Source organism: the organism of the source record quoted next, unplaced genomic scaffold (assembly GCF_019419815.1).
Source record: "Pyrus x bretschneideri cultivar Hongxiangsu unplaced genomic scaffold, Pyrus_bretschneideri_v1 Contig57, whole genome shotgun sequence".
Taxonomy (NCBI): Eukaryota; Viridiplantae; Streptophyta; class Magnoliopsida; order Rosales; family Rosaceae; genus Pyrus; species Pyrus x bretschneideri.
In genome coordinates this window covers 1,300,456-1,325,910 of record NW_025999795.1, presented here as the reverse complement: position 1 = coordinate 1,325,910, position 25,455 = coordinate 1,300,456, and the positions used below count along the sequence as shown (strand labels likewise).

Below are 25,455 nucleotides of genomic sequence, written 5' to 3'. Positions count from 1 at the left end.
TAGATATGATCTCATGAATGGAATGCTACTACTTAGACGCGAGAACCAGTGACACTATATGCTCATACCAAGTTCAAACTCCACAAATTGAAACACATAACACTCAAGATTGAAGTCACGGGTTGTAATGGGGTTCGGGGCGTATGGATAACAAAGAAGGGATATGGAAAACAAAGGTTCTTAAAGAAATAGTGAGCAAAGCACTTCAATCAACTAAGAATTCACTTTTGAATGTAAACTCAACTTTTGAACAGAAAGGGAGAATTTTGACAATTTACGGTCAAAATTGGTGTTTTGGACCCTTTCTTCAATCACTCATTCTTTCATTTTTTTCAAACTCTTTTTTTTTTTCTTTCTTTCTTTTTTTTTTCTTTTCTTTTGAATCTCAAAACATACATAAACACTTAAACATTCTCTCCCCCACACTTATTTTCTTTCATAATGTAACTCAAAAGGAATTCAATTAAGTCATGCTCACTATCTTTTAAGAACAAGGGTGGGGCTTGTCCTAAACTAGGCTAGGTGAGGAAAATGTGGGTAAACAAAGAATAAACGCTAAACAAGGCTCAACGGGGTTAAAACTTACAACATATACGAAATATGGGAAGTAAGGCTATTTGGCTATGGTGGTGGTCACTACACAACTTCTTCTTGAATATGTGTTATGCAAATCAATAACATGCTTTGAATGAAATGGGCATGAGTTCTAGCATTTGGAACTATATGATGAAACGCCTTCTAAGTAGTAACCAAGCAAAGAATAATGAGATCATGCAACGACTTTAGAAAACAAGAAATCACAGATTATACTCTCCAAGAACGTTATAGGCTCAAGTCTCTCAGGGTTGTAGCGTTTGTTTGAGTTCCTTCCTTCAAGCATGTTACATAACTAATTTTTTCTTTTATGATTGCATGTGAAGTCATACATTATAACCATAACCAAGCATATACCAAGAGTAAACTTTTCTCCATGTTTATAACTCTTTTTAACAGTCATGCAATTAAAAACCAAATCCTTATCATTGTGTTGGAAGGTGACCTACGACACAAACACACAAAAATGACTCAAAACACTCTTTTTAGGCTTTTCAAAATATGTTTTTCAAATTTTTATGTGATCTTCAGAGTTATCAAAACAAAACATACTAAAACACTCTAAAACAACTTAAAAATACCTTAAAACAGCAAGGAACAACATTTGAAGTTATGGGTGATAAAATCCCACGAATTTGCATCAAATATACTTAGTTACCCCCCCCCCCCCCACACTTAAATCACACATTGTCCTCAATGTTTTAAGCATAGATTTACATAACACATAAGTAAAAACACAAACAGCATTTATACATACTAAACATGGCAGAATGTAACTAACAAAGAGAAGAGTTTAGGGACGCAAATCTGGAATTGGAGTGCTTTCTCGGTCTTCCTTTGTTGAATGCATGGGTTGATCTTGGTGATTCCACAGGCTTACTCCTGAACTGGGCTGGAGGATTCTTTTTGGTCTCCTCCACTCGTTGATTTTCCTTTGTGCTACTCTTGAACTGAGCAGCAGGATTCTTTTGGTCTCCCCCGAAGGTCTGAGCTTCCTCCTTTTATCTGTTTCTTTGTTCAATCTCTCCAATTCGTATTGAAGAGGGTTAGAGGATAGCTCAGCATATGCAGTTGTAGTTTGTCTCCACATGCTTCAATGTATCATTTTCACTTGCCTTACTTGCTCCCATTTGCAGAAGTGGTCCCTTCTCTGGAAGTGTATCAACCGTTGAAGATGACTACTCGAGAGCAACGCTAGGTAAGCAATCAGGGAAGGGATTCCAGGCAGTTGGTTCCAGATCGGAAGATTGACTCCAAGTGCCGGCTGATTGCTTCTTTCACTTTGCCATGCGAGTAAGAACAAGGACAAAGAAAAGGACAGGGAAAGAGCATGATATGAGATACTTTTGCTTTTGACCTTGATGATATGAGATACCTTTGCTTTTGAAGAAGCGGTGAATGAATCAGCACATGCTTCCATCTACCGTTTCCTCCTGGGTCATCTGTACTCCAGGCATCTGGTATCATCTTTGGGGAAGAAGAAAAAATTGAGTATTTCGAAAGGCTTTGCTGGGAGTGTGCCCTCAGAGGTGAGGAAAAGTTAGGTATTTTCTTCAGGTCTGCCTTGCCATAAAAGATAAAGGTCGACATATATAGGGATTTCCCAATAGTAAGTGTTGTTCTTTTACCCTTGTCGACAAATGTTTTGATCTCGCAAATCCGGCTTTTTGAAATAATGTCGACTCTTAAATCTTTGAATACGCCTATTTGCTTTCTGAACGACGCCTCTTCGATTTCTGAGCAGGCGCCCCTTCGATTTCTGAACGACACGTAGTAGTGCGGATGCGACTCTTTTGACAAAGCTGCACGTGTTTTCTGAAAAGCAGAGAAAGCGTCGCCGAACTTTGCGCTTGTCGGCTAAAGATGTGTAGTTGCGATGATGGCCTCCACGTGTCTTCAACTTTGTCAGAGATCTTTTGACAAAGTTGAACGCACATACACATTCTGAAGACTGCCCATCTGTGAAAATCGTCTTCGGCCCTTTGAAATTTAAGTCCATCCAGCCCTTCTCTTTGAACACTTTTGAAAAATGGCAAACCCATCGAACCTTAGCTTAGAATTGAGTCTCAGCAGTGATACGGGCGCGCCGCGTCAAGGTAACGTATGGTGCCCTTCTTTCTTATCTTCTAACGGTCCTCTTACAGGTGAAGACTCAGTGATGCAGGATGCAACAACAGCTACAATAGTAGCTAGGAACCTCCTCACTCCCAAAGATAGTCAGCTGCTTTCAGGACGGTCCGATGAGTTGGCCGTTCAAGAATCCCTCGCTCTCAGTGTTCAGTGTGCGGGCTCTGTGTCCAACATGGGCCAACGCCTGCTTGCTCGGTCCCGCCAAGTGGAATCGTTGATGGCAGAGGTAGAAAATCTTAAGCAGGAGATCAACCAGCTTAAGTACGAGAATAGAAGTTTGCACGTGCTTGCAAATAACTATTCGTCGGGCATGAAGAGGAAGCTTGATGAGCTGCAAGAATCTCAAGGTCGAATGCAAAGTGACCGTCAAAGGCTTGCGTCTTTCTTCCAGAGGAACCTTTTTCCTGGGTCATCCAGCGTTCCACCCAGTATTGAGGCCTGGAATGCTCTAGCTCCGATGCCTCCCGTTCCGATGCCTCCTGCTCTGATGCCTTCCGCTCCGATGCCTTCCGCTCCGAGAGTTTCGCTACGTAGTGGGTCTTCACGTACACAACCTTTGTGAAGGCTACATTCTTTTATTTTTTATTTATTTATTTTTTTTTCTTTTATTTATTTATTTATTTTTGTTTAAATCAAACGGCATGGACTTGATCTTTGAATGGAAGGTGATACTTGAAATGATCCGGTAATGGTTTAAATTCTAAAGTGGGTGCCTGAATCATTAACAACATATTAGTATAAATCAAAATTGAAATTCGGGGAGGTGGCTTACCTGTGTGTTCCGACAAGAACTCAATGACAAACACCACTCCCTTGAAAGTTTCAGGGATATTGGACTTGGCCAGATTGCATGTGATGGTTATGACTTGTCCAATGTCGTCAAATTCAACTTCTTTGGGTTTTGTGGTTTCAAATATGTCCTCTTTGACGAATTCTTGATATTCCCCCGTCACATCTTGCTCTTGATTCTTTGGAAAGGATTCGAAGATGCCTTTCTCACCCTCTTCTTCCTTGGATTGCATGCTCCTGCAAGGAATAGGGACATTCAGTGGAACGGGGTTAGAAATAATTAACTTTGGAACAACCTTACCTGAATTGGATGGCGTATGAGCAATAGGTGCCTGCGGCAAAGGTGTTTCCTCTTCCTCAATTAGCAGCACCTCATCGACTTCTAGGCTATGTTTGGACATTTTTACGTCATTTCCAACCTCCATAGCACTTCCCAAAGTGATAGCATTATGGATTTCAAAATCTTCCTTCGAGTTTTCAATAGTTGAGTTGGAGAGTTCACTTTGCTCTTGAATTTGTTTCATGAACTTCATAATCTGCCCAATTTGCTCCTCCAAGTTGTCCAACCTTTTGTCTTGATTTTGCCTTGCTTTGTTTTGATCTTCTTGCCCCTGAGACAAATTGGTGAGTAACGTACTAACCGTATCATTATACAAAGACTCACTTGAATTTGTTTGGGCAGGTTGTGGTGGCTGCATAAGTGTTGTATAGAACTCCTCATATGGCTGCCAATAACCTTCTTGTTGAGCCTCATTGTCTTGATTTTGTGAGCCCTGCACCAAACAAAGTAATTCATTAAGCTTTTGATTATAACATATTGACGAACTTGAATTTGTTTGGGCAGGTTGTGGTGGATGCATAGACGTTGAATAGAACTCCTCATAAGGCTGCCAATATCCTTCTTGTTGAATATGTTGAGGTTCCCACCACATAGAGTTTGAATGATCACTCCAATCCGAATTGTAAGTATTGGAAAACATGTCGTTCCTTGATTGATTATGATCAAATGTACCAACTCTTTGCGTTTGGTACTCTTCCATCAGCTGTGACAAAAGAGAAGCATTATCAAGTGCCATGTTGTGCTTCTCTAGTACTTGAATTCAACAAACAAAACACAAATAAAAAAAACTAAAACTAAAATACATAACAGAAACGAACAATCCAAGGGATTAGCAAATTTGCTAATCCCCGGCAACGGCGCCAAAATTTGATGCGAGAATTATACGCACACAAATTAAACCCTCTTTTTATCAATTGTAGTATAAGTATAAGTAGGGATCGTTCTTAACCGGGGATTAGGAGGGATTGCAAAATCACTTGGAAACTGACTCAAAAACGTAAAATAAAGTTTAAAACACTAAACTAGACTCAAAGAATGCAAAACTAAACATTTAAAACACTAAAACAAACCAAAGGACTCAAAACAGCCCCAAAACACTCAAAACTGCCTTAAAAACACAATCTGGGCAGTTTTGAGCACTTTGGTGAATTTGGACGAATGTGTGTAATAAATTGAATCAAAACACTTATAAACACAAACTAAGACACTTTAACACTAAACTAGACTCAAAGAATGCAAAACTAAACACTTCAAACACTAAAACAAACCAAAAGACTCAAACAGCACCCAAAACACTCAAAACTGCCTTAAAAACACTTTCTGGGCAGTTTTGAGCACTTTGACTACTTTGGACGAAATTGGGTAATAATATGAATCAAAACACTTAGAAACACAAACTAAGACACTTTCTAACTAAGTCGGACACTAAAGCAATGGGGGATTGAGTTTTGGACGAAATTAAACTAATTGCACAGATTCTAATTCAAACAGATTGTAAGTATGAATGTGATGTTGGAAATGTGCCCTAAAACCAATCATATGATGATACTTTACGGACATTTCAAACTAATGTAGTTTAAAGGGCAAAGATTATTGTTTGAGCCGTCTAATATAAATGTTATATGCTTAAACGATAAGTCCAAGGAATATGTGATTGGAAGAATGCGATCTAAAGAAGTTAGATTCATGAGACCATTCTTTCGTTGACACATCCTAAACGTTCCTGATCATAGGATTGTCAATTGGGCATTGACAGTCCGTTAAGATCAGTACGTGCTATGTCTTCTCTCAGGGAGAGTGACTAGTCTCGAGTCATTGGTGTGTGTGACATCAAGACAAGTACGTAGGTGCTCAATAGAGAATGAGTTCACTGAACACGATCAACGAAGAGTTCTCATATTCATGTCACATGAGAACTCATGGTTGGGATAATGCAAATTAGTCTTTTGACCTGAGGCATCACAGTTGTCTTGTGGTTAGGTCCTTAATCTTTGATTATGTCAACGTCACTCTATCAGGGTGTCCACGGCATCGTTGGGGTTAAGCCACTTAGCCATGGAGGCAAGTGAATGCGCAACAAGGGATCTCTAACCTTCAAACTGTTTGAGGGAGAATACTCTATGATATGATTTAGAATCTCTGGCCAGAGTATGAATGAGATGTTGGAATGCGTTCCAGATCACATTCAAGGTAATCATATAAGTACAAGATTCACATTGGATAGTAGACATGAATAAACTATCAAACCAAACAATGTGGTCAAGAGTATTGTATTAGAGAAATACCGTATTGCATTTGTAATCCTAAACTGAATAGGTTCTCCACCTCTTCTGATTAGCTTGGGTAACCATGATATGCTGCTAGGTGTCACTCATGGTTTGTGGAAGCCCTAAAAGTGTATTATCACTAACGGGAGAATTGAAAGTAAGTTTCAATTCACAATCGATTTGAAAGAGTTTGAATCGCCCACTGCCTCGCTAAAAGGAACCTAATGGATCGTACACCGTGTAAGGTAGAGTTTGAAGATTCAACGGAGATGAGTAAGAATAATTAAATGGTTTAATTATTTATGGCAAGGATTAATTAATATGTTAATTAATCAAACGAATAAGTTCGTTAAAAACCTCGGGTTAGTTTTGGGCCGCAAGGCCCAATGGGATTTGAATGTCAAGCCCATTAACTCAAGTTGTATGACAACTTGAATAAAACAAAGGGCTTGAAAGCCCAATAAACCTATAGGCTAGCCATGTGTAAAAGAATAGGGCTTTTGGTCCATTAGGTCACTTATTTGAAGGGACTATATAAAGGACTTTATAGCCTAAAATTTACTAAGGGTTATTTTGGGGGAAAGGATGAGAACACAAGCTCTCCTTTCTCTCTAAAATTTTGGCCAATCTAGAGGGGAAAATCTAGCAATCTTACTTCCTCTAGGTCACTCATTTCTTCTTCAATATACCTTGGTGTGGAGACTTAGAGGTTCTCAATTTTGGGAACTTGGAGAAACCTTTTCATCCATCCAAATCCATGGATCTAAGATGCAAGGAATGAAGGCCCTCTCTTTGGGTGATTAGCCTTTGCTTATGCAAAGAGGAATCTACAAAGGTATTGATTTCTCAACTCACTTTATTTTGAGTTGAGTCTTGGTTCACCTATCTACTAGGCTTTGAATTTCATGGGTAAATGTTTTGTTTTTAAGTGCATACAAGCATGATTCCGCCTTTAATTGTTAATTGCATGCTATTGATGTTGCTTAAATGAACATGTTTTTCACAAATTTTCCTTCAAGTGGTATCAGAGCCTAAGTCTAGTAGTTGGTGAATCCTTTTGGGTTTTGTAGTTCATAGTTTATGATTTGAATGTTGTAATTGTTACAAGCTTTATTCTTGCTTCTTTGAATGTAAATTTTGTTAGAAAGTTTGCCATCTCAAATGTTGTAGATGTAGTTCATATGAGCATGAATTTTGGAGCTAAAATTTGGTGCCATGTTTTTTGGGAAATTCGGCCAAATCCAAAGGGTGGAATTTTGGGTTCTTGTTTGACTTGTTAAAATTGTTTTAAAGTGACTTTTGGAACCCCTATGTACCCTAGTATGGTTGTATGTTATTTCCCTTAAGTTTGAGTGTTTTTGGTATGTTTTTGGGTGAAGAATGTTCATGGAGCTCTTATGGGTTTTCATGAATGTTCTTCATTGTTCTTGATATGTTCTTGCCAAGAACAAAAGGTTTGGTGTTTTGATTCAAAGTTTTGATTTATTTCATAAAGTTTTTGTTTTGAAATATTTCTTATGTTTAAATATATTAGATATTTATTTTGAAAAATTAAAGAAATTATAGTGGGTTTGGTGTGTAATGATTTATTCCATTACACACACCCCACTTACAAAAACTTATAAATTTTTTTTATTACTTTGCTTCAAAATCAGCCACCCTAATCAATTAGGGTCCTTGTGGGGCTTTCATGCAATTATATAAAGTTTTGATACTTTTGTGTATTTGCATTTTGACCCAAAAGTTTACGTTTTTACGTAAAGGTCCAAAATCACTAAAAGGACAAATTGTTTTGCTCCTTTAATGAAGTTTTATTTTTTGTGGAAATTTTTGGGTTCTAGTTGTAATTACATGAAGTAGTGGACTTTTGTGTTTTTACAAAGTGACCCCAAAAGTTTAAGTTTTTGCAAAATAGCCCAAACGTTGAGGTTAATTGCACTATGGCCCAAACAAGTTGAGGTCATAGCATTTTGGCCCAAATTAGGTAGAGAACAAAATTGTTTTGTTTCTTTAAATGAGAATTGGATTTTCATTTCATTTAGCTCCATTTAAATCAATTCTATGGATACAAAAACCAAATGAAAATGTTGCATTCAAGTTTAATTAGTTAAAGCGTTAATTAATTAAAGAAAGGGTGATTATGAACCTTAGCCTACGATAATTGAGCTATGTGAAAGGCCGTTTCAAATTTGTTTGAACCATGGGAATGTGTAGATTAAATTTTGGTTGTAATTTGATATGATCAATTGTTGTAAAAGAGCATAAGCTCTTCTTTACTTTAAAAGTAATTTGATTTGATCAATTGTTGTAAAAGAGCATAAGCTCTTATTTACTTTGAAGTACTCCTTTCTTGTTTTATTCGATATGCATGAAATTGGAGTAGTTGGGTCCAACGCCCAATAAGACAACACGTCTTAATGTGATTAAACGCGTAACTAAAATCAATCTCCATCCCTAGACCGAGATTCAACACTAGGCTCGTGTTTGAATCGAATCAAAGGTTCATAGTCATCCTAAGGCCCTAAGGCAACTATATAGTCCATCAATGAATGCAAACCTTATGTTAGTAGTATCATATACTCTTGCTTTAAAACCGTTTTAAAAGCTTAGTGGGAGTATTATATACAACTAAATCAATCAAATGGACCAATAGTTGTAATAGGACCAAAATGTTTTAATTGGATTAAAATGTATGTTTATATGTGATGAGACCTAAAAACCCTCAACCAAATCAATATTAAGTTGATAAGCGAGAGATGCTTTGAATGTCTCTTCGTGGCCTTCCACCGTGGTAGGCTCCAATCGTTTGTGACTTGTACACCGGCTTCACCCTATCATGGGGGAGTACAAAGTGCATGCTTACACTCAGGAGGAGTCTATACGCATATGATGAGGTGAGTGTAGGCAACGAGGATAGCCAACATCGTATCATCGTGAGGTTATTCTTGAACCCCTACACGAACTAAGCATGGTGGGAATAACTTAACTAAGTGCAATAGTGCCAACATCGTATCATCGTGAGGCAACATTCTCTAGAGGCCAAACAAGATGGGTAATTACAAACGTTGTAAATGAGTAAAGCGTTATTCTCTCATCATTATTTTTGCTAACCAACATCGTATCATCGTGAGGTGGGCTTGGTAATGGTGAGCCTCCCATACCCTACTAAGAGTTTCCTCCAAAACTCTCGAATTCCGATGAGGGATATGGAATTTGCCAAAAATAGTGGGTGGTGCTATTTGATTTAAAGACCCGAATCAAATGGCTTAAAATCAATCAATTTATATTCGTTATGTATTTGTTTACCAATATATTTGCATACGCTATCCAAAACTTGACAAAGAAAAACCGAACGCTTTAATTTCCGGACTTAGTTCTACAATCCCATAGATTGTCTTTAATGGCTTGTAGATATAACTAAGTAGTCTCATCCTCACAATCTTCCTATTGATAATGTATCAATGGAAGAACATGTTAGATAAGTCTACCATGAAGAGGACAATGCAAACTCTAGTGCTTGTCTCTTTGTTACACGAACAAGGAACTTGAGAAGTAAGCACAAGGGCATGGACACTTTATGTGCCATGATTCTTCACTTACAAAATGTTGTATGAAGAAATGAGAGTTGCCTTGAACAACTCTTGAAAGTTTGTTATTATGTTTAGAACATAATGGTTGGTTGACAAAAATAGTCCATTTATATGGACTTATGATGATTTTGAGTCATTAAGTGTTGAAGTGTTAAACCACTTAACGAGACGGAAACTAGGCAAGGACTTCACCTTTGTGTCCCTATCCTAATGGTTCACTAAGTTTATTGTAAACTATATAGTGAACAATAACCGCACGCTCTCCAAATCGTTTGATGTGTATAACACATTTGAAATGAGTTTCAAGAGAGATAGTGGGAGTTTAGGGACCATGACTATTGTAGTCAAAAGGGAAGTCAAATGAGGAAGGCAAAATAACTCCAAGGGAACAAACTTTCTTTATGAAAGGATGGACATTGGAAGGGGTATTTGCAAGAAATGTCTTGCAAGTGTCAAGAACACACCTTTCAAAGGTGTTGTAATATGTTCTTGAAATAGTTCAAAACAGTTGGTTCTTCTACTTGAATGCTTGATTCCGTATTAGTAACTATGTTTTACAATTGTTGTAAAAGTGTGCTAATAAGAAGTAGAAGATTAAATGAGAGAAGAGAAAGTACTTCACATTCCAAACGTGAATCGAATATAGATCTCTGCGAAAGCGGATTGTACTTACTTCCTCATATGAACTACCAAAGAAATTGGAAAATACTAAAGATTGTCTTTACATTCCAATTTTAAGGAACTTAAATCCGTCACTATAGTAGAGATGGATAAATGTTTTGTTTGACAAAACATTGTTCTTTATTAATCAAAAAAAAAAAATTAGATTATTGTAATTTAATTGGTTGTCTCTATAGTAGAGATGATGTGGTAGTTTAACTGTTTAGAATACGATGATGCTTAAAACCCAAAAGGTTACAAGGTAGTGACTAATCCCAACTGAGTTGTGATACCTCTAAAACATAAGTTACGAGTTGGTCATAGATGGATGCTTTGGATCGTTAGATCCAGATCCAATACCTTCTTGTTAAAATTGTATAGAGGCGAAATGTTCGAATCTTTATTCTTTTGGAAAGAAGAAAGAATCACAAAGTTGTTGAGGTTAATTCACTTAGATGTTAGTGGCACCTGTCCACAACATAATACTACTCATGTTGTATGACATTCACCGAAGATCACTCTCGGTTGGACTATAGTTTATTTTGAATAAACACAAGTCCGAATACTTTGCAAAAGGTTTCAAAGAATTCAAGAAATGTAAGTTGATGAGTAAGACTCTAAAGTATTTACCTCCTTAGATTTGATCCAAGAAAAAGGTAACACTTTAGATTAATTTCCTTGAAAAACATCAAGGAAAGTAGCATCATAAGATAATGAATTTCTCCATTAGGAGAAGAATGAACATAAATAAGATTTAGTTCGTTGGACATTATCAATTACCCATATATATATATATATGTGATATATACTTCTGAGACATGTTAGTTGTAGAGATCCATCCATCATGGATCTTAGCAAGCTAGTGGGAGCTATAAGCGTCTTATGAGAAAAGATCAATTGTTTGATTTCTCATAAAGATGTAAATGAATCTTTTGTTTACTAGGTTTACAAAAGATTAGTAGGAGTTGATCATATTCCTAAATTAGAATATATATACATGATATATATTAATTTTGAAAATGAAAGGAATTCTTCATCGTTAAAGTTATGACTTTAAACATTCTATAATGATAGAATGTATATGGGAGACATAGTCTATATACATGGGATGGAAATCTATAATGATAGATTTAAAGATATAATTGGATTATATCAATCCCTAAAATAGACAATGAGATGCTAGGAAGTTTCTCATATGATGATAAACTTCAATTAGAATGACAATTCTAGTGAGACTAGGAAGTTGTTCTTCTCAAAGGGAATGTACCCTTTGACTCCCAAAGAAATAATGCGTAAATAAAATCCTTTATGCATACGCAGAAAGGTGATTTATGTATTTCATATTGTATGAAAACATTGATATAAGTCGTACCTAGAACGGTACAAGATGATATCAATGCAAGCCCAGGATCAGAACCATGGCAACTGTCAAGTGAATCCTTAGGTATTTAAGAAATACTAAGGATGGATTCCTCAAGAATGAGGAAGAATTAGAGTAACGTAATGGAAGCGTAAATGTATTAGATTATGAATCTAATCCATCATAGAATATCTCTTCATTATGAATGAAGTGATAAAGAGATATCTCTTTATTATGACTAAAGAGATATTTGGGTGGAAACGTTAAAAGTAAATGACTTTAATGTGTTCCATCATGTATGCAAAATATATTGCCATATAGAAGCTTACAACATTGTTGTTTGGATGGAAAAGTTCATTCATGAACTCTTCATTCGGTTCCAACCAGAAAGTGTATGACACTAATGGGGCGATAGCTCAAGCCAGGGAATCAAGGTCTCATCAAGGTCCGAACTCAAATGAGAGACTGAACCACATGATTGAGAATCATGTATAATGGTGATGTCGTTATTCTCAAGGTTGCTTCTATGGATAACATATAGATATCCATTGTTTAGGCCTTCTACTCAGCCATTTATGAAATGAATTACAGAAGAGGTATCATCAATGATGACTAAGCTGATTGGCTCTAGTGCAAGTGGGAGATTGTTGGAAATGTGCCCTAAAACCAATCATATGATGATACTTTACGGACATTTCAAACTAATGTAGTTTAAAGGGCAAAGATTATTGTTTGAGCCGTCTAATATAAATGTTATATGCTTAAACGATAAGTCCAAGGAATATGTGATTGGAAGAATGCGATCTAAAGAAGTTAGATTCATGAGACCATTCTTTCGTTGACACATCCTAAACGTTCCTGATCATAGGATTGTCAATTGGGCATTGACAGTCCGTTAAGATCAGTACGTGCTATGTCTTCTCTCAGGGAGAGTGACTAGTCTCGAGTCATTGGTGTGTGTGACATCAAGACAAGTACGTAGGTGCTCAATAGAGAATGAGTTCACTGAACACGATCAACGAAGAGTTCTCATATTCATGTCACATGAGAACTCATGGTTGGGATAATGCAAATTAGTCTTTTGACCTGAGGCATCACAGTTGTCTTGTGGTTAGGTCCTTAATCTTTGATTATGTCAACGTCACTCTATCAGGGTGTCCACGGCATCGTTGGGGTTAAGCCACTTAGCCATGGAGGCAAGTGAATGCGCAACAAGGGATCTCTAACCTTCAAACTGTTTGAGGGAGAATACTCTATGATATGATTTAGAATCTCTGGCCAGAGTATGAATGAGATGTTGGAATGCGTTCCAGATCACATTCAAGGTAATCATATAAGTACAAGATTCACATTGGATAGTAGACATGAATAAACTATCAAACCAAACAATGTGGTCAAGAGTATTGTATTAGAGAAATACCGTATTGCATTTGTAATCCTAAACTGAATAGGTTCTCCACCTCTTCTGATTAGCTTGGGTAACCATGATATGCTGCTAGGTGTCACTCATGGTTTGTGGAAGCCCTAAAAGTGTATTATCACTAACGGGAGAATTGAAAGTAAGTTTCAATTCACAATCGATTTGAAAGAGTTTGAATCGCCCACTGCCTCGCTAAAAGGAACCTAATGGATCGTACACCGTGTAAGGTAGAGTTTGAAGATTCAACGGAGATGAGTAAGAATAATTAAATGGTTTAATTATTTATGGCAAGGATTAATTAATATGTTAATTAATCAAACGAATAAGTTCGTTAAAAACCTCGGGTTAGTTTTGGGCCGCAAGGCCCAATGGGATTTGAATGTCAAGCCCATTAACTCAAGTTGTATGACAACTTGAATAAAACAAAGGGCTTGAAAGCCCAATAAACCTATAGGCTAGCCATGTGTAAAAGAATAGGGCTTTTGGTCCATTAGGTCACTTATTTGAAGGGACTATATAAAGGACTTTATAGCCTAAAATTTACTAAGGGTTATTTTGGGGGAAAGGATGAGAACACAAGCTCTCCTTTCTCTCTAAAATTTTGGCCAATCTAGAGGGGAAAATCTAGCAATCTTACTTCCTCTAGGTCACTCATTTCTTCTTCAATATACCTTGGTGTGGAGACTTAGAGGTTCTCAATTTTGGGAACTTGGAGAAACCTTTTCATCCATCCAAATCCATGGATCTAAGATGCAAGGAATGAAGGCCCTCTCTTTGGGTGATTAGCCTTTGCTTATGCAAAGAGGAATCTACAAAGGTATTGATTTCTCAACTCACTTTATTTTGAGTTGAGTCTTGGTTCACCTATCTACTAGGCTTTGAATTTCATGGGTAAATGTTTTGTTTTTAAGTGCATACAAGCATGATTCCGCCTTTAATTGTTAATTGCATGCTATTGATGTTGCTTAAATGAACATGTTTTTCACAAATCTTCCTTCATGTGATGGATTGCTAGCTAAGGGGTTCATCTCCACACATGTTACACTTGCATAATAAAAAGATTTCCAATTGCATTTCAATAAACCATGAATTCTCAACACCCCAAGTTAACCGTGATGCACTAATTAACCTTCAAATCTTCCCAACGTTATTGAATTGGATGATTGCATACGACAACCCAAAACATTCCCCACAAGTCCCCTACATGATTGCATAATAGAGATACAAGCAAGAATCATTACGCTCTATGAAAATTATAAGTGTTGACGAGGCATTCGTTACTATGATTGCATGAAACTTATGCCAATAATTCGTTTAACGCGATTGTTTATAAGCAACCTCCACTACTTGTGAATATAAGTTCGTAACTATTAGGTGAAACTCACTTATATTCTAGCGTCATATTCATGCATGAAAATTAAGCGTGTACTCTCAATAAACATACATAAATAAGTTATCAATCAAACAGTTAAACAAATTGAATCCACAACTTATGAAACGCAATTAGAAGTAATCAAATCAAAATGCAAGCATAAACATATATTTCGAATCCCCCCCTAGCCAAAGGGGGGTTTAGTTCCTCATACGTACAAAACAAAGAGAATTGAAATTAAACATTGTAATCGAGGAAAAGAAACACCTAAACATTCCAACAACTCACACTTGAATTGTATGAACGTTTAGGCACTCTTCTCCTCCTCTTCGTTGTAGCACAAGGTCTAAGGATAGTTTTATGGTGTGGATGTGTGTTTGAATGAATGAATTTCTGAAATGGAAGAATGTATGAGAATGAATGGGAATGAATGAATTGTGGCTGCAATGGATGCTTATTTATAGGTGAAAAGGAGGGAATATGACAGCTAGGAACTTGGTGGAAATCTGGAATGGTGATGGGAGATGCATGTGGCTGATTTATGCATGTGATTAAAGGGTAATGACAGCTAGGTTATGATGATGAATGCATGTGCAAAGTTGGTTGAATGATTATGGGTGCATGTGGCTGATTTATGGTGCAATGATGAAAGGCAAGGTGCATGTGGCTGATTTGTGAAGGGAATGCATGTGGAATGAATGTGTGAATGATGGCAGATTGTGTATGTGAATGATTAGGGTGAATGTGCATGTGCTTTGACAGCTAGGTTGAATAAATTAAAGGGAGTGCATGTGGCTTGGTTGGAATGATTGGAATGCAATCTGAAATGGGATGTGTTGGTGTGAATTTCTGGTACAAAGGGCCTCCTTTGGTCTTCAATTTCGTCCATCTACTTGGCTTCAAGTATATGCAATCCATTTAACGCCCCAAACTACTCCAAAATGCACCAAAATGCACCATTTTGCATACTTTGCCCTTAGAACCTGAAAACACACAAAAGAAGCATAAAGGACTAAAATAACTAAAGAAACATAACGTAAATGCACGAGAACAAGCCATTTAAGTCGCATGAATATGCTCCTATCAAGTACCCATATCCTTTCTCCGCCTGCCAATTGTGACACTACGTAGCACTTACAAGTCACAAACAAATGAACACATTGCAAAGATACGTCCAACATAATCAACGGTCTGTCTACAATTACAGTATGAACACGTATTCACTACGAATATTTGAAAATACCCACACTCGTTAAATCGTCATGATTTTGGCCCATTGAGTGGTATACTAGTACCACTCCCCGGGTCTATTGCACCATCTGAATGGTCACTTTTCACCATATGAGTTTGTACGCGAAAAAAGGGTAAGATCAATATTAGTTGGTTTTCTTAATTAAAAAGCTAGGGAGAAATCGAGAATGAGAGAGAGTATTTTTAGAGTGAGAAATAAAGAAAGAATATGCTCCGTGATTTCGAAATGAATGGTATAAATCCAGTATTTATAGTTTGTGAGTTGCTTAAAGATTAAGTTATTACTCCACTAATCATGAATTAACAATCTTAATGATGTATACTTAATTAGATCCTAATTACTAGAGTGAAGTCAAATACTAGCATAAACACAATTAAGGTAGCTAGTTCGAAATTATTCAATCAAAAATATGTGATATGTGGGATAAAATACCTGAATAAGAAGGAAAAGAATCCCCAAGAACAAAAGAACCGTGCCTAATGCCTGAACCACCGGGACAGCAAACTCGACTAGGGCGAGCTGCAAGTCGAACTCCATCAACGGCATCCGGTAATCGAACATGGCCAGGTGAGCCACAAGATCATGCAAATTCACCACCAAAATTAACAAGAAGGCTATAAGCATAAGGAGTAGGCCCGACTTGGGCTCGTTCGACAGCTGGGCCACGAACCCGAGGAGCAGCACCGCGGTGGCAAACACGTAGAGCCCCGCGTTCATGTACTCGGCCCGGTTCCGGCTCAGCCGCGAGCCGTACATTCGGAACTCCCTTGCCGACGCCAGCTTCACCATCGTGTAACAATATGTATCTGAGAAAATTAATGATTTTCTGTATGTTTATTGCGAACTAATAAAATTATGAAAAGGGCTTTACAGCTTTGTTCTCCTTTCTGGTTTCTCCGGCTTGAGCGATTCCCAAGTTATATATCCCTTGTTTCCTCGAGAACCCTTGGCTTCTCTGCGTCAGGGCAAGAACAAGACAGACCCTGCAAGTAATGAGAAAACAGAACTGGTACGTGGCTTCGTGCATGGGGGACGCTTGTGTTTGGGATTTTAATGGTGGGTTGACGACACGTGGCAGTTCGGGACTGAGCTTGAAACGACTCGAAGTTCTTCTGTGAATCATGGAAAATTTGATATGTTATAATAAATTCACCAAAAAAATCATGTTCTATAATCATAAGAGAATTTTGAATAATGCAAAAGTTTTAACAGTTTCTTCGAATATATCATCTGTTTACATGCTGAAATCGTGAAAGTTATTAATAATGGTACAGGGTTTTCCACTTGAAGGCTACTTCAGTTAAAATCTGAAAAAGATAGATCAATAGACAAATATGAAGATTTATTAACGTCTAATAAACATTGTCTAATACATCAAGTATTATAATTTAAATGGTTGAATTTTTTTTAATATTCAGCCACTTGTGTTAGGTTACACCAAATCAAATCGTCTTCTTGGCACATTAAAAATCACTCTAACGTACGGGACACTAAAATGAAATATTTATTTACATACAACACTTAGATATGTAAGTGCATTCTTAGCTAGAAGATGGGTACCTTGATTGGGAAGCATGCATTATAGACAAGCAAAATCTCACTTTTCTTTTTTGTCTTACTCGTTTGCCAAGCAAATAATTAAATTTCACATTTATTTTCAACAAACGATATTATTTAAATTAAGGTATAAGTCGGGTAGTGAGTGCGTTAAATTTTACAATGGACTAACAATAATATAGTTTAACTTCACATGTGACGAGAATCGAACCTAAGAATGCACTTAGGTATCCCAGTATTTCATAGGCATCCAAAAAATAGTGATCCCTTCCTTAAAAGAACCTGTATATACTAGCAAAAAGAGTTATATAGTGAAGATATGAACACCAACCATCATTTTGTTACATTCATAAACCGGGGGTCAAGGCTGATAGTATGCCGACGTCGTCACCTGCATTCATCTCTTTGCTCTCTCTGAAAACGTTGATGGCGGGAACATGGAAGCACAACCGATGGAAGCCAAACCTTGAACAATTCTCAACCCTGCATTACAAAACTACGAAAACCCAAGACCCCAACATAGTTTCCACCAACATTTGCATAACTCGCCACTGCAAAAGCGGGCAGCTAGATGTTGCCCGGAAAGTGTTCGACGAAATGCCAATCAGAACCGTCGTCTCATGGAACACCATGATTTCTGGATATTCAAAGTGGGGAGGATTCAGCGAGGCTCTATGGTTGGTCTCAGATATGCATCACGGCAATGTAAGGCTAAATGAGACGACTTTTTTGACAACTCTGAGCGCGTGCGCGCGTTCGGGATCTTTGAGTGAGGGAAGGGAGGTTCATTGCTTGGTTTTGAAATCTGGGTTAGAGTGCTTTGAGCTTTTGGGTAGTTCTCTGTTGTACTTTTACGCTAGTTGCCTTAAAATTGAGGATGCGAAGCGGGTTTTCGATGAGCTGCGCGGTGGAAATGAGTTGTTGTGGAGCTTATTGCTTGTGGGCTATGTGAAGTGTAATTTGATGAGTGAAGCTACGGAGTTGTTTGTGAATATGCCGAAGCGGGATGTTTTGGCATGGACTACGATGATTTCGTGGTACGCTAAGAGCGAGGATGGGTGTAAGAGAGCCTTGGAGCTGTTTAAATGGATGATGAGAGATCGGGTGGCGCCTAACGAGTTTACTTTGGATTGTGTTGTAAGGGCTAGTGGGAGATTAGGAGAACTGTGTGTAGGGAAGGCTGTGCATGGAATTTTGATCAAATATGGTTTTGAGTCCGATGAATCGATTGGTGGCGCATTACTAGAATTTTATTGTGTTTGTGGAGCTGTTCATTGTGCCAAGAGAGTTTATGATAGAATAGAAAGCCCGAGTTTAAATGCTTCGAATTCGCTTATTGGAGGTCTTGTGTTGATGGATAGGATTGAAGATGCAAAGCGAATTTTCAATAGACTAAAAGAAAAGGATTCAGTTTCGTATAACTTGATGATTAAAGGTTATGCAACGAGTGGTCAAGTCGATGAATCAGAGAGATTATTTGAGAGTATGCCTCATAGAACTATAATTTCTTCAAATACTATGATTTCTGTGTATTCTAGGAATGGTGATATCGATAAGGCTTCAAAGATTTTTGAAGAAACAAAAGAGGAAAGAAACCCTGTGACATGGAACGCCATGATGTCGGGTTACATTCAAAATCATCAGCATGAGGAGGCTTTGGAGTTATACGCAACAATGCACAAATTGTCAATAGGCCGTACAAGATCCACTTTCTCTGCTCTGTTTCATGCCTGTTCATGCCTTGGATCCCTTCAATCGGGACAAGCACTTCATGGTCATTTGATTAAAACACCATTTGAATCAAATGTGTATGTTGGGACATCCCTGATAGATATGTACTCCAAATGCGGAAACATCACCGATGCTGAAGCATCATTCATCTGCATTGGTTCACCCAATGTGGCAGCTTGGACAGCTCTCATTAACGGGTATGCGCAGTACGGGCTTGTCTCAAAGGCAATGTTGCTGTTTGAGAAAATGTTAAAGCAAGGAATCATTCCGAATGCTGCTACTTTTGTGGCAATTCTCTCTGCTTGCTGTCGTGCTGGTCTAGTCAACGAAGGGATGAGAATTTTCCACCTGATGGAAAAAAATTACGGAGTAAACCCTACACTTGAACACTATGCATGTGTAGTGGATCTTCTCGGTCGGTCTGGTTGTTTACAAGAAGCTATGGAGTTTATTCAAGAAATGCCAATTGAACCAGATGCGGTTATCTGGGGAGCTCTGCTAAATGCTTGTTGGTTCTGGATGGACATGGAACTGGGCGAGAGGGTGGCTGAGAAAATGTTAAGTTTGGATCCAAAACCAGCCTCCGCATACATACTCTTATCGAACATGTATGCAGTACTGGGAAAGTGGGGGGCGAAGATGAACGCGAGGAAGCGATTGAGAAACTTGGAGGTGAAAAAGGATCCTGGATGTAGTTGGATTGAGCTGAACAGGAAAGTTCATGTATTCTGTGTAGAAGATAAGTCCCATCCTCATTGTAATCTGATTTATGAAACTTTGGAGTATCTGACAGCAAATATATATAAACTTTAGCGTTCAATCTGATTGTGTTATTAGGTAACGAAAATCGGATTACCATCTTAAGAGTTAATATATCAGCTCTTTGTCGAATCTAATTACCGCTGTTACTTCTCTCTATGGCATACATCGGAAAAATTACGAATTGATACCGAGTAAGAAAATAAACTTCTTATTACTTATCCGCGATTTTATATACAAAATTGACACACTTCGTAAGTTCATAAGAAATTAACAGTTAAGAGCTCTGTTTTACAACACCCTACTTCTTTCACCACCCCCTCGGAGAGTTATTGAGTTAAACCGGTAACTGCTGTGAGAAACTGCGTTTTCAACTAGCTGCGAGTCTGCGACAGAATTATAAATGTGTTAAATCTCCACTAACATATACTTAACATATTAAACCTATTATTCTCAAGAAAATGGAAGCACTCTAAACCAACCTTGAGTATTCTTTTTCTTCAGTTTTTTCCGTTTTCTGTGTCACAAATCACAATCTGCAGCTGTATCGTCTTTTCATCGTTAACCTTATTCCCTTCAGGATCCCTTTTGTTTGGTAACTCCACTGTTCCCCCTTTCCTGTACTTGCAGTAGAGCACTAGTTGAAGGATGCTCAATGGGGTTCCGACCAGATTCGGAGACTGCAATTCAAGTTGAAAAATTCAAGTTAATCCTTTTCATACTTCCATTTTTTGTATCAGAACAACAATTAATAAGGTATAGAGTTAAAGAAAATTATACGAACCGCAACAAAGATATCGTGGCTGAGTAGTCCATAAGCCATCCAGAGGGAGCTAGAGATGAACGAGAAAAGAGACACGTAGAATGGCATGTATTCGACGCTCTTTGTTAGTATCACTTGCTTCTGCAATTATAAATGTTCGATTGTGAAGCTTAATTTTTTGTAACTGATAGATAGATTTTAATGTTGTTTGAAACAATGCGTAAGAAATTACTTACCAGGACCACCAGGGGAGAAGCATACATTGACACAGAGGCCACTATAGCGACGCTTCCGACAAATACTTTTCGATGTTGGTGGTCATGGAAAACAACGGCTGAGATAAAGGCGGTGATGCAGAACACCAGAATAGCAGGTATCACAATCGCAGTTACTTTTATCTGCAAGTCCACAGTATTCAACAGTCAACGCATATTACCTCACCTTATATTTTCATGCATCCCATGCAGATGTTGCATGGCACCAGAAACTTTTCTATGAAAACCAAAATATTGTGTCAATTAATTGAAACTTGCCTTCCCTTGTGCTGTAGAAAACCACAAATAGATGATGATGAACGATAACTCGAAAAGAATCCCTGTGCCGTTAATGGTGAAGAGCGGAACGTTTTCCCATTTGTTGCTTACAACTGGGAGTCCATACCAAGTGTAAAGGAGACAGTTGAACAGCGTAGTGATGTAAGGTACACACGAAAACCCCTCTGTGCCTTTCTTCCTTACGATTCTGGACATAGTCAATCTGCAGGAAACACCAATAGTATTATCAGTTACGATATTTGAGCTAGGTAGTAGAATAAAAATAAGAGTGTTTTCACAGTTGACATTACGTTGGAGCAGCGAAAAGCAGCAAAGCGGCAGCATTCCCTGCAACAAACAGTATACAAATTATGATATAACATTGGTAAGAAACCTTTCTGCTACATCAGTATGAGGTTTATGAACAATGTAGTTAGTATATATCGCTCACCCATCACTCCGATCACCAATCGCAACATCTTCGACGTTGATTTCTCCCTCGGCAATGATTTGTAGTAAAAGACAAGATTGGTATTCACTAAGGACTTAAGAATGTATAGCCTGAAGTGTTTGACCGATATGTACAGCCTGCTGGGAATGCATATATATATATACGAGTGAGTGAGATGAATAGTTAGAGAACAATAAAAAAATTAAAAGCAGAAGAAGTGCTCTGTGTTTTTTATAAACTTGTGGATTGACTTTGCATCTTAGATTTTGCCGTTCAGATTGAAGCTGCGCAGGAGCAACGCATGCATATATTCAAGATGGAAGACATGCAAAATACAAGTTGAGAAGTGTTAGCTGTTTTCACTGATGACGTGGCTTCCATTTAATCATGCTGCAGTAAGTTTAATTACTGTGAAATCCCACTTTTCTACTTCAAGTAACTTTTTAGTCCCTAATCAATCCAGGAGAGTGCATAAAGAACGGTAATTGCATTTAATCAAGGATTATCTTTTTATATGATCCTGCGGTATATACCGGAAAATCCACTCTCGGTAGAATTACGAAGATGAGAATGTGTGGGAGGATGATGAAAGAAAAAATCTAGACGAGTGATGGTATATAGAATTATAACTCCTTGTATTGATGTGTAGAATATTACAACATATATAAGGTCATATTAATCCTTACTGAGATAGGAATCCTATAATAATTATAGTTGAAAATTACATTCTTATACCACATTCTCCAATTACGAAGAGGATTTTAGATTAATTAAGTCTAATCTAACACTTCATTTCGTGTCTCATGATACTGATCTTTTGCTTGAAATAATACATTTTCTTATACATTCAGATTGAAAAACGAACGTCTAGAATTATTCACTTTTAGGAATGATTCGGCATCTATGTTTTGTTCCAAACTGAACTTGCACCATGGTTTTGTAAATAGATTCTACACGTGCTAGTGATTAGCATTATTAAACACACAAATGTTGTTTTCACTGGTGATGTGGTTTCCATTATTCATTGTACACAATTTATTCTGTATATTCCCGAATTTCCTAAACCCTACATTTAATTCCGGAAATCTTACTTTTCTACTTGAAACAACTCTCTGGTCCCTAGTTTGAGGAGAGAACAAAAAGGAAAGCCATTGTATGCCTTTGCTCATGGAGGAATATTGTCTGCCCTCTGTTTGGATGTCCTTCTCATTCCTTTCTATTTTGTGTGGTTATGGTTAAGTCACGTCAACATTTTATATTGATTTTTTTTATAAAGATAATAAGACATAAAACAATAAGAATATAAAATATTAACGTGGTTTAACCGTAACCGCACAAATAGGAGGGGATGAGAAGGGCACCCAAATAGAAGGGTAGACAACCTGACTCCCTGTTCTATGTTATCCACTTTTATCTAGTTGATCAGAAAAATTGTTAACTTGGCTGATGTGGAATCGATGTTTTGCTCGAAACATTGTTTTTGTTTTGTATTTTTTATTTTTTTTTTCTCTAGTTCTACAACAACAAAGTTCATATTTTTCTAACTTGACGTAATGAGGTAACTTGAGACTCAGAATGAAAACACATAAAGCAAAGCCACAGAATTGCAAATTCAGAAGGAAAAGTGAGATTTTCATCAAGCATAATGCTGTTTACACACTCATTATTACCTCTCACACGCTCTTGTTAATTTTTGTCTATTGATCTTCTTAAATACATTTGATCCAACGATTAAAACTTAAAAAAAATGTGTATGAGATAAAATGAGTGTATGAATATCATATCATCACCCTTCATCAAAGGGGGCATATAAACGGAAAAGCCTTTAATAACAAGGAAGTTTCATGAATATTTGCTTTTTTAAAACAAACTAATTGGCTTTGGTTTTGTGATGATGGAAGGAAACCATTAGCAATATATTATTTGAGTGGAGCTTTTTTGGTTTGGTCAAACCATTTTGAGTGGAGCTTGATCAAGGTCATGAGCTGCGCATCCTATTCGACTGTCGTCCATTCACATTTTTGAATAATATATTTCCAGAACAAAACATGGGGCTTCAATTCTGTGATCTTATTGCCAAAGATGTAATAATTTGTAGTTTTCCAGAATAGGGTAATACTTTCATGGAATTGGCCGCAGAAACGATGGACCCAAAATTCATCATAGCTTTGAAAGTTTTCACCAAAACTCAGCAAAACATTTTTCTCCAGCAATGTAATCATTTATTTTTCTTTTTTCTTTTTCTTTTTTTTGTTAAAAAACCTCGTACCCCTGAAGTTTCTTAAATAAAAAAAATAGAAAGTTTCTACCAAAAAGTGCTAAGAGCTCTATCACGTGCCTTTTCATTGTATAACCTCACATTTAAAATTTGACCCTAGGAAAATTTCATTTTCAAGTTCCACAAAGAGAAATTTGAAAACAATATATACCAGACAAACTTTCAAACGGTTCTCAGTTCTTCATGTATATAGAAATATGACTCCGTGTAATATTTTTTTTTTTTTTTGAATAAAAACGATAGCTTTATTGATAACAAACTCATCAAGAGAGCAAATCATAAACCCTATATAAATATCCTTATTGGGTAATATTGCTAAGAAAACTAAATTTCTAGAGAAAATTTGTAAATTAAATGATGTGTCACCAATTGGCATGAGCACGTTCATCAACGTTTAAGTCATAATCTAATCATCAACTTATATATCATTTAGTTTACAAAATTTTGTCTATAAATTTAGTTTTTCTAGCACTACCCATCCCTATTTAGATAGGTATCGTACATTAGTGCTAATTGAAAATTACATTCCTATAATACATGCAATAATTATGGAGATAATTTTGAATTAATTTCATTTAATTTGACAATTTCAATAATCTATTAATATCTTTTGCTTTTCATTTTCAAGTTGATAAATGTTAGTGCTAATAAGTAGGTAGGCAGACAAACAATGAACCATGCACAGTAAAAAGAATGACAAATAAAAAATAAAACGAATCCGAGTGCATATAATAAGAAAATTCTTACCGAGTTGCCGCCTGTTTTGGAAGGTTCACGACAGATATCCTGCCTTAACACCTTCACCATGTAATATTATGTTCCCTGGGCCAGTAGTCTATACGATCTTCCTTTTTGTTTGCCAAAAGGTTAATTTGTAACTTAATTATTTAATCACAACAAATCAAAGTAAAGTAAGCCTACTGTATATACATGGTTTTGTTTAAACTTATTAAAAACGTTGTCATCCAGCTCAAGAATAAATTCGGAAGTCAAAAATCTTCACTCAAAGATGATGATGATGATGTGTCATTGTGTTGTGTTTGAGTCATTCTTCCATCAGTTGGTGAAGTTGTGTTTGAGTCATTCTTCTCATCATTTGGTGAACCTTGTTTTCTTTTTTTCATGCTTCCATTCATTGTCTTCTTTCGAATACGGGGAACAAAATGAAACTAAAAAACAAAAAACTGAAAACAAATTCAAATTATTTTTATTGTTAACTCCTTGTTTTTATGTATTATCTTGTATTTTTCCCTCTTAAGATCTTACCCTATCACCTCCCTTCCCACTTCTTCATTCTCCATGGTTTATATATATATATATATATATATATATATATATATATATATATATATATTTACGAAAAATTCTATTTCAATCCTTAAAGAAGATTACTTTTGAATAAAATCTTGTCTGAGATTAAAAATTAACTATAGTCCTTGGTATTTAATTGTAATTTTCAAACATTAATTAGGCTGTAATAATTACTGAATTCTTTATGTAGGTTATATATTGATTCTCTTAAACAATAAAAATCTTAGGAGAAGTGCCGATTTAGTCTCTGGATTATCATCTTAGTGAAAATTAGGTCCCTAAATTATTATTTTTTTTT

General features: G+C 36.8%; 2 protein-coding genes across 2 annotated transcripts; one reads left to right on the top strand and one right to left on the bottom strand.

The window, feature by feature from the left end:
• The first annotated feature begins 17,757 nt into the window (after positions 1-17,757).
• LOC103943458 (pentatricopeptide repeat-containing protein At2g13600-like) lies at positions 17,758-19,875 on the top strand. Its single transcript, XM_009353778.3, has one exon. It carries the CDS (start codon positions 17,758-17,760, stop codon positions 19,873-19,875), a length of 2,118 nt encoding a protein of 705 aa, XP_009352053.3.
• A 446-nt stretch (positions 19,876-20,321) lies between these two features.
• Positions 20,322-21,596, bottom strand: LOC103943528 (bidirectional sugar transporter SWEET3). The gene is made up of 6 exons (XM_048571023.1): positions 21,569-21,596; positions 21,429-21,465; positions 21,118-21,340; positions 20,821-20,982; positions 20,606-20,725; positions 20,322-20,501 (listed from the first exon to the last, which is right to left on the bottom strand). Exons 1-6 carry the CDS (start codon positions 21,594-21,596, stop codon positions 20,322-20,324), a joined length of 750 nt encoding a protein of 249 aa, XP_048426980.1.
• Between the last annotated feature and the right edge of the window lie 3,859 nt (positions 21,597-25,455).

Coding starts and splice junctions, on each gene's coding strand:
- LOC103943458 (XM_009353778.3), top strand. CDS start 17,758: ATGGCGGGAACATGGAAGCACAACCGATGGAAGCCAAACCTTGAACAA.
- LOC103943528 (XM_048571023.1), bottom strand. CDS start 21,596: ATGTTGCGATTGGTGATCGGAGTGATGG. Junction 21,341..21,428: donor CTGCTTTTCGCTGCTCCAAC/GTAATGTCAACT, acceptor TGTTTCCTGCAG/ATTGACTATGTCCAGAATCG. Junction 20,502..20,605: donor GCCACGATATCTTTGTTGCG/GTTCGTATAATT, acceptor CTTGAATTGCAG/TCTCCGAATCTGGTCGGAAC.